Below are 8,844 nucleotides of genomic sequence, written 5' to 3'. Positions count from 1 at the left end.
AACTACAGCAGATCGTTCGCTCCTGCCCCCTGGTGGTTGGCAGAGGGCAGTGTTCCAGCCTCCAGGGCCGGTAGGCATAGCACCTTAAAGAGAAAACAGCAAAGGGTACAGTCATAGCCTGCCCAAAGCCATGGGCGTGATAAAATCATAGGCCTGGAGAGGATCTAGAAGGTCATCTAAGCAATCCTGTCACCTTACAGATGAGAAAACTGAAGCCCAGAGAGGGGAAAGGCCTTGCTGGGTCACGAAGCCACTTGGTGACAGCCCAGTCATCATTCTGTTCCACCTCAACCGATGAGACCCATCTGCTCCCTGAGCAGGAAGACGAAGCGAAACAATTGGGGGAAGAGGTTGAACAGAAAATTATACTTCCCAGGAGTCTGGCTTCTTCCAGCTAAGGTACAGACAGGAGAAAGGTCAGGGTGCTGGATGAGGGCGCACCCCTAACACCAGCATGCACACGCAAACACAATACCTGGATGCCCTTTCCCAAGTCCAGGCTGGTGCCCTAAGTGTGTGTGTCATTGACAGAAGACCAGAAGTGTGGGACCCCGTGATTAGAACCAGACCTAGACTGGATGACTTCTGTACGGTAGCTATACTGCCCATCCAGGGCAGGTGGAAGGGACACTGACCCACAACTGCCCCAGGTCACAGTGGGGCAGATATGACGAAAGCTGGGGTGGAGAAGAGGTTGGGGACGCTAACCTAGATTATTTGCACTTCCCGGAGTTGGGAGGGAGCAAAAGTGGCCTGAGCCTTGGACAGCCCAGCTGCCTGGCTCAGTGGGGAGTTCCTCTTTCCCCTCAACCCATCTTCCAAAGCCCCAGAAGCTGGACTGAGGTTGGGAAGGTGAAGAAAGCATGGCAGCTCTTCAGCCATCCAAGGAGCCGCTGCCCTTGTTCTTGCGGCTAAGGGGGAAGGCGGACTTGCTCTGGGGCTGGGTCATCTTGCTGGCCAGGTAGACGAAGGGCTCCAGGAGGGAGCGGCGGTCAGCCACCGACACCTCCCACAGCTTCACCTTCTCCGACTTGGCCCAATGCTGAGCCACATCGGGGTCCACACGCCGCTGCTCCTGCAGGTCACACTTGTTGCCAAGGACCACGATGGTGACCTGGGAAAGAGGGACCGAGTACAGGCCTATCAATGTACCACGGACCTCAGGAAGGAAAGTCCCAATGGCTCATCTCTTCCTATATTAGAAACCACAGACTGAGGGGAAGGAGATGGTTGTTTTCTCCTCTCCTCCTTCTGTTCAAATTTTGGCCTCCACCTCATCCTACCTCTAGGAGTTCCATTACAAGCCCTGTATCACCCTTGCCTGCTCATCACTAGCAGTTAGTTTCTGGCTAAACAACTAGTGAGGAAGCACTCCCAGCATGCCTGTAGCCTAAAGAGGGATTAAGCACAGAAGAGCTTTTACAGCTCAAAGCACAGAATCATAAGAAAAGATTGATAGGGACTTCACACATCAGGTCAGGGATCTCTTAAACTGAAGAGAAGCCTCTTCAGTTGAGCTGCCTCAGCATGGGGCCACCTCCAGCGGTGAAGATACCCTCCAGTGGCCTCCACTGCCCCTCTAGCTCCTATCCACTTCCTGGCAAATGAGTGAAAAACAGAGCCATGCCAACCAAGCCTTCCAAGGCCAGCACAGGGCCCACTCTCTCTCACCACTGGAGCTCACACACACACCTCCTTCTTGTCCTTGGATTTGTCAATTTCCTTCTTGAGCAGCTCCACGCGCTGGAAAGACTCTCGGCTGTCTGTGCTGTAGACCAGGACGTAGCCGTCAGTGCAGGAGAAGCAGTGCCGGGGCAGCTCGGCCCCATCTCGGAGCCCTCGGGTGTCATAGAAACGCACCTGCTCCCGCACCCCCCGGTCGGTTTCAATGGAGCCCACATAGATGTCTTCCTGCGTCTCGATCATCTCAGAACCTGGGATAACATGAGGAGAGAACTTGTTTGTAGGGAGGAAGGAGGTGGGAACTGTGAGTGATTGAGCATATATATGTATATCCTGACAGGGTGACCAGACAGGGAAAGAAAGGAATGTGGGGGCCAGAGACTGAGTCTGGCAGGCCTGGAATGATTTGGGGGAAGAGACATTAATCTCATGTTCACACCCTGCGAAACAAAAGTGTGACTTGGGAGCATTCCTTCCTCATATCAGATACTGGACTTCCTTCCTCCAGATCTCAGTGTCGTAGGGCTGGGCGGCGTAATGTAAATTTTACGCTTTTGGGGTGCAAGAACCACCAGGAGCAGCTCTCAGCCTCTTTGTGTTGTTATCAGATCCTTTTCGTTATTCTTCACCTATCATTCCCCTACCCCCAAGGACACTCACCCACTACGTGGTTCCCGTACAGAAGCTGCTCCAGGATTGACGTTTTGCCCACAGATGCCTGGCCGCACACGACCACCTTGCAGCTCTTCCCCATGCTTAGCCTTCCACCCTGAAAAACAGCAGCACACTGGGGGAGGTGCGATGCAAACAGAGGGCGGCCCTCCCGTAACTGAGAGCCCCCGTTCTGCGCCGCATGCGTAGCCTCAGGGACTCAGCACTGTCCCCTGCTCCAGTCAGGGTGGATGTCACACGTTTTGTGCCTGAGTCCACCACTGGACAGGGAGCTGTATCTGATTCACCACTGTTATTCCCAATACCTGGCCAGTAACGCGGGCACAGAGCAGGTGTTCAGTCAATGTTGCCACAAAGGGGAGAGTTGCTGATGTAAATGAACCACTGGCCAGGTTCCTGTGTCGAGGGGATGCGGAGGACGGGGAAGGGGGCTAGGCCTCGCCTTCCTCTTTTTCAGTACAACCCCACGGAGAAATAAGCAGGAACACTATTTTGTGTGGCTCTGTCTTAAGCTACTCTTCCTGGGAGAGTGAACAAATAAGGAGGACGATTTTGCTTTGCTGTACGACGTATCTAAACAATGACGAATTCCCTACAATTCCTAGTTACTACGTCCACAGCTAAGGTGAAGACCATCAGACAAGAAAGGAGGAAGGAACCTATGGGAAAACGGGCCGTTTTTGCTGCCCTTGGACTGATAGCCCCAGACGAGAAAGCTCAGGCCCAGACCCCCTGCTCGGACACAGAGGTCCCAGAGACCTTCTCAAAGGCATTCCAAACGCGGGTTTCCCCGGAGTCCCAGACAGAGTCCCCCAAACCGCAGAGACACAGAGACCATTCCCCAAAGGGGTCCCAAACAGAAACCTCTCCGGAGGAAACTCCTGATGCAGACCCTCCTCCCCGCACCCGGAGGACTCCCTAGACCGAGCCCTGAAATTAACGATACCCCAAGAGAGACAGCCAGCGGGGCCTCCGCCAACTTTCCCCAACAGGAGACCCCCCCCCGCCCAGAGGGAATCAAAGGCGGGAAAGATCTGCCACCTAAAGCGACCCTGACGCGGTGGCCGATCCGGGCCTCCCAGCTCCGTACCTCCCGGGGCCCTCGCAGCACCCCGGCCAGGCCCCGAGAGGAGCGCCGGGATCAGGGGAGGGGCAGCACGGCCGCAAGGACACCGTTCTTCCGGGTCGAGTCGCGCTTCGTCAGGACCGGCCCTCCCCCTCCCCCCCGCCCATTTCCGTCCGACAAGACGAATTCCGGCGGCGGAGAGCGGGCGCCGTCCGCACAGCGCCCCCCAAAGGCCCTAAAGGCAAATGACGGCCAGGATCGGGGCAGCTGGTGCACAGCGGAATCGTAAGGTTCTAGGCTCCCTACACTCTGGGTGCCGTTCTGGTGTGTCTGATGCCCAAATGTTCTCTCCCTAAAGGCTACTATAGTATAGGAACACTTCATTTATGCAATCGTTTATTCTAAGTACCTACTCTATGCCAGGTACATGACCACGAACCTGGAAAAGTGGGCGAATTAGACTTGGTACCTGCCCGTTAGAACGGCACCGTCTAGAGGAGCTAGACATCTAAACCACCAATTAGAATACAACATGGTAAGAACTTGGGCACCACAGAGACCTTCCTGTCTGTATTGAGGTTTGAAGGGCTTGGGAGGAAAGGGTGGAGAAAGCGCAGCAAAAATCATGGCGTTTTCTGGAATTACAAGTACTTGGGTTCAATACTGATGGTAGAAAGGAGACAAATGATCAAAGGTCTTGTGTAGTAGGCCAAAAAGTTCAAACTGTATCCCAACAGCCAGGAAAGCTATTGGTAGGTTTTAGTGAAGCGACATCAATTTTTGCTTTTCAGAAGGTCACTCTGGCAGAAGACTGAAGATTGGAAAGAGATGAGACTAGGGGGCCAGTTAGGAGACTTTGACAGGATAGATCTGGAACTCGGAAGAGCAGTCTAGGTTGGAGATGGCAACAGATTTGAGAGTCATCAACAAATAAAGTTAAAGCCGTGGGAGTAGATGAGTTGGCATAGATGCAGAGAACACAAAATGGGAAGATGGTGAGAGGCTGCCTCCTCCATTAGATTGTAGACTGAGCCATTGGCAGGCAGGGCAGGTGGTCTGTGAGTCCGTGCCCTCCCAACCTAGAGTAGGGAGAGTCAGCACTTTGGAGAGGGCTGGATACATGCTCTCTCTTGCAACCCAGCCTCTCCCCTTCTCCCCTACCCAATGGTGGGTGTGGTTTCAGCTCCTTCGGCACTCTGATAGGCAGAGACCACGCAAGCAGCCTGGGGACAACAGCGCATACTGTTTTACTGGAGGAAGAAGGTAGATCCTTTTTAAATTCCCTTGCCCTCATCTTATTTTAGTTTCCCATAGTTTTAAAATTTAAACCTCAAACTCTCTCAGTTTAACCCCAGGAAACCTCAATTTAATTCAAGTCCACCAAAATTATTGGTTTGGGTGAGGTTAAGTACTACAAAGATGATTCGGCTGTGTCCCTGCCTTCTATGAGTTCCCAATCCAGACTGCATTCGGCAAGACAAGCGTGGTGAGCAGGGAGTGTATATGAGGGGTGGGAATACTGAGGGCACTGGGGCAGGGACCTCACCCCGCGAGCTGCCTTATAAACTCCAGGGCAGGGTCTGGGGCTCTGTGCCACTGGGGCTTAATGCTGAGATGGCACTCCCAGGCGGCTGACATGAAAGCAACCTCATAAAAGGGTCAGCGTCATTAGGGTGATGAACCAGGTGGTGCCCGGAGATCCAGAGAGGATGAAAGGCGCGGGGTGAAGACGCCCTGCGTTCCCCTAGCTTGGCTGGGCAGGGCTTCCAGGGGCCGATGAAAGCTAGGGGAACCGGGCTCAAAGTGTCTCTTCTTGCCTTTCCCAGGAGGAAGCTGTGGACACACTCCAAAATCGGGAAGGTAGCAGTGTGTGGGGGGGCTCTTTCCCTCCAGAGTCTTGGGTCACCGGGTCCCCACCCAACTCAGACTCCCTCGAGACTTACAGGAGACGCTACAGGGTTGGAAGTTGCTATGGCAACGAGGTTTTCGGCATACTGAGAAAAGTCAAGGCTAGAGAGACGACACCCTCCTGTAACCACCTTTCGACCCACGGGTAAAGTGGCGCCCCCCACGCGCAAGAACTGTCCCTGGGCGCCCGCCCCGGCGCGGAGATCAACGTGGACCTCCGGGGGCGGGAGGCCGCTCTGGCCCGAAGCGGAGCCTCTCGCTGGTAGACGGGCCCGAGGGAGCCCCTCTGGGCGCAGCGTCTCCGAGCTGCTCTATGCTCCGACCGGAAGTGCTCTTCACCGCCGGCCTCCCACCCGGCTCTCTGGTCTCGGCGGTAAGATGGCGGCTGCCGCGGAGTGCGATGTGGTAATGGCGGCGCCAGAGCCGGAGCTGCCCGACAACGCAGAAGCGAAGAGGTAACGGGGTGGCAGTGTAGTGGAAGGGGGAGCTTCCGCTCCGTGGCCCCGGGTAACCGGTGCCTGCCAGGATGCAGCCCCTAGCTGTTGAGGAGATGCCCCGCCCTCCGCAGCCCCCCCCCACTCTGAGATCTAGTCCGGATGGACCCCCTGAAGGGGCGCTCTCGGAGGTCGGTCCTCCTCTCCCGCTTCCGCCTGGCCGGGTTGCTGAGGCACGGCCTCGTTCTCCTGCAGAGAGGAGGGTCCTGATGGTGGAGACCTGGTCCCTGAGGGTATCTGAGGTGTGTTGCGGGGGGGGGAGGCGGCGCGGCGACAATGTCAACGTCCTTACATGGCCTCTTACCCCCCCCCCGCCTTGTCTTGTTAACTTCTGTGCATTGTTGTCTATCGGCATTTAGCATCTCCACAGCCCGTGCTCTCTTTACTCCTTTCCGTCCGTGATTACGTCTCAGGGAGCACTCGCCTGGGTCTGAGGTGATTGCGTGTGTCCGTTGTTGACCTGGTCGCCACCCCGTCCCTGGTAACCCAGAAGGTGAAGGTGATGGAGAAAGAAGAGTGAGGGGCTCGTGTCACGCCGTGCACGTCCGACTCCTCCTCCTCCTTCCCTCCGTGTGCCCTGCCGAGTTACATCCGCATTCTTCCCTGGCCGGCGCCTTCTCCTTTTAGGCAGCAAGGAGGGCAGCCCCTTGGGCGCTCTTCGGCGCGGCCGGGCAGCCGCAGGGACGCGAGGTGGCCAGTCCGGACTAGCCGAGGCGGCTGCTGAGCGAGTGGTTTTCGAGAACACTCTGGGTTCTGGCGACGGCTAACGCGGGTTGTGGGAAATGGGCTTGGCACACAGCTGTGGGTAGTCATACTTGTCCTGACCCTGAAGCAACGTGAGCGAAAAGGTTCTGGAAGTCTGGGAGCCCTTGGCAGCGGCGCAGATTGTCTACAGTCCCCTCAGTCTCCTTCCTACAGATTTCACATCTTTACACCAAGCCCATCGCGTTTTGTTTTCAGTCTGGGTGATATGAAGTTTCGATGCATGAGATCTGACATCAGGATTCTGAGTGTTTTTTTGTGTGTGTGTTTTTTTTTTTTTTTTTTTTTTTTTTTGGTTTTTTTTTTTTTTTTTTTTTTTTTGCTATCCAAGGTAGAAACAGAAGGTAGACGCATAAGAGGTATTCAGTGAGGCGGAATGACTAGTTCCCGAGCTCAAGGGTGGTTCCTGCAGCCAGGGTTCCAAGTGCCTGACCTGTTGGGAGCTGAGCGGCTTGACAAAGCACAGGTCCCTGGGATGTCAGGGACGTCAGGATACCAGAGCCCGGTCTCTCTTCTTAGTTTTGAGCCTTCGCATGGGTCCTCCTTCTTTCCGGGTATTTAGAATGCAGCAGCATCAGCTTCATTAAGGAACTGCAAAATGGGAAATAAAACTGCCCCTCACACAGAGCCTAAATTAATTGTAAGGATTTGTTTCATATGGAAACAGTTTGGGGGTTCTTTGTGCTCTTATTAGGGTCTTGGGCTGTTACGTGATTGAAAACAACTCATATACTCCGTGTAAAGCTGTGATGTAGGGATCGTCCCTAATTTGGATTCCTGTTCAAAGTCCCCTAGCTAAAGCAAATCCTTTTCCTTAAAAAATGAAATTATGGCCTCACAGGATATTCTGTCATCAAGTGGTATATGAACCTGAACATAGAACTGGTAATGCAATAATGTGACCGCATTACACAAAAGCATATGGTATTTGGTAGCAGTACAACAAAATAAGACAGAATGTTGACTTACGTTAACTGCCTTATTTCATGAAACTTAAGATGTCATTAATTGTAAAATGCACCATTGTTTTTTCTACCACTAAGAAAAAAAGAACTGCAATTTAAAAATAACTGAAAAATGCATTCTTACCAAAGAGACTTATATGTTACACATATTTATATAGATCTCTTTTGGGCATAGTAAGACATAGATGTTTATCACATACCACTTAGGTGAACAAATCAAAAGGAAAACATAGTGAAGTTAAAAAAAGTCACAGTTTGACTTTCTGCCATCCTTCAGAAAGTAAATATTGGGATATTTCGTAAGAAAATGCCTTATTATGTATGGTTTTCCAATGCTGAAAATGGAGTGGGAATTGAGAAGTTTTGGGGGAAGGTTGTTAATATTTCTCATGTATCTTGGAATCCTATGTAGACATAGCAGAGGGCAGAGATAGGGACATCCCTTACAAGTGCCCTTCACTATCTGGTTTGGTTTGTCATTTGACCAAGTCATGTCTCTCATTACAGCCCTACTACCAGTTCACTTGGGGACACTGAGAGTTGATGGGCCTCTTGGGTTTTTGTGAAGCTCAGCAGGGATTTCTTCCTTCCTTGCTTGTAGGCTCAGGGACATCCTGCTGTGCTACTAAATTGTTACAGTTCCGAAGGGGGCAAAATGAGAGGAGCTTTCAAGACACTAGACCTCATGATTACAGCATTTTAAATGGCTACATGTTTTATTTCCTTAGCTTTTAGTATCTCTAGAGAGAAAAGAAATGGACTCATTTTTTTGCCTGTCACTCTGACAAAGTTCTTTTTCTCCCATAGCGGCTGAGAGGCTAAAATAAAAAATGTATTAGCTGCCATTCCAAAATAGATCAGCGTTCTATACATGGAGATTATTTATTTCTCTTTGCCCACCAGAAAAGATAAAGTGATGTGGGAGCCAGAGGGCTAATTTCAGAGCCTTTACATTTCAGCTGATTTAAAGCCTTACATTGTCCTGGGAAGTTACTGATTGCTTTACCTAGTATATGAATACCTTTCTTGAGTGAAGGCTCGGGTCACATTTCCTGGTCTGGGGAGCTGCTTGGTCTCTACAGGTCTGTATTATTGTAAAATTTAAGGATTTCAAGTTGTTCATTAGTAGAGGAAATACTTCTGTGTCTCAGCGTGTACCTGGCACGACTGGACAATGAGGTCTAAACCAATGGGAGCCATAGACTGAGGAGGCAGGACATCCTTACCTGGTTACTTAAGCTGATAATCTTAACTCCTCTGTATCTGTTTTCCTGATGGATGCAAGCAACAACAA

The 8,844-nt window shown here is 52.1% G+C and overlaps 2 protein-coding genes across 11 annotated transcripts in view; one reads left to right on the top strand and one right to left on the bottom strand.

Annotated features, from left to right (window-relative positions):
• Nucleotides 1–344: 344 nt before the first annotated feature.
• On the bottom strand, nt 345–5,508 carry NKIRAS2 (NFKB inhibitor interacting Ras like 2). 7 transcript variants are annotated; one of them, XM_081029909.1, is made up of 5 exons: nt 3,446–3,549; nt 2,344–2,452; nt 1,861–1,934; nt 1,693–1,763; nt 345–1,114 (listed from the first exon to the last, which is right to left on the bottom strand). In XM_081029909.1, the coding sequence occupies exons 2-5, from the start codon at nt 2,435–2,437 to the stop codon at nt 1,018–1,020; spliced, it is 336 nt and encodes a 111-aa protein (XP_080886035.1). In that variant the 5' UTR covers nt 2,438–2,452; nt 3,446–3,549; the 3' UTR covers nt 345–1,017. The 7 variants fall into 7 exon arrangements, with proteins under 7 accessions (XP_080886035.1, XP_080886032.1, XP_080886031.1 ...); XM_081029906.1 differs by adding an exon at nt 2,661–2,876 and having other exon boundaries at nt 1,693–1,934; nt 3,446–3,542; XM_081029905.1 differs by adding an exon at nt 2,661–2,876 and having other exon boundaries at nt 1,693–1,934; nt 3,397–3,529.
• The window catches only part of DNAJC7 (DnaJ heat shock protein family (Hsp40) member C7), a 27,708-nt gene continuing 23,490 nt past the window's right edge, over nt 4,627–8,844 (top strand). Inside the window, exons 1-2 of one of the 4 annotated variants that reach the window (XM_081029891.1) lie at nt 4,627–4,684; nt 5,248–5,784. In XM_081029891.1, the coding sequence (XP_080886017.1) occupies nt 5,708–5,784 (77 nt within the window). In that variant the 5' untranslated portion in view covers nt 4,627–4,684; nt 5,248–5,707. Of the gene's footprint in view, nt 4,685–5,247; nt 5,785–5,902; nt 6,066–8,844 lie in introns of those variants that run through there. The other 3 variants (XM_081029890.1, XM_081029894.1, XM_081029893.1) reach the window with 3 other exon arrangements.

Source organism: Rhinolophus hipposideros (assembly GCF_964194185.1).
Source record: "Rhinolophus hipposideros genome assembly, chromosome: 20".
Classification (NCBI taxonomy): domain Eukaryota; kingdom Metazoa; phylum Chordata; class Mammalia; order Chiroptera; family Rhinolophidae; genus Rhinolophus; species Rhinolophus hipposideros.
This window is presented reverse-complemented; position numbering and strand designations above follow the sequence as displayed.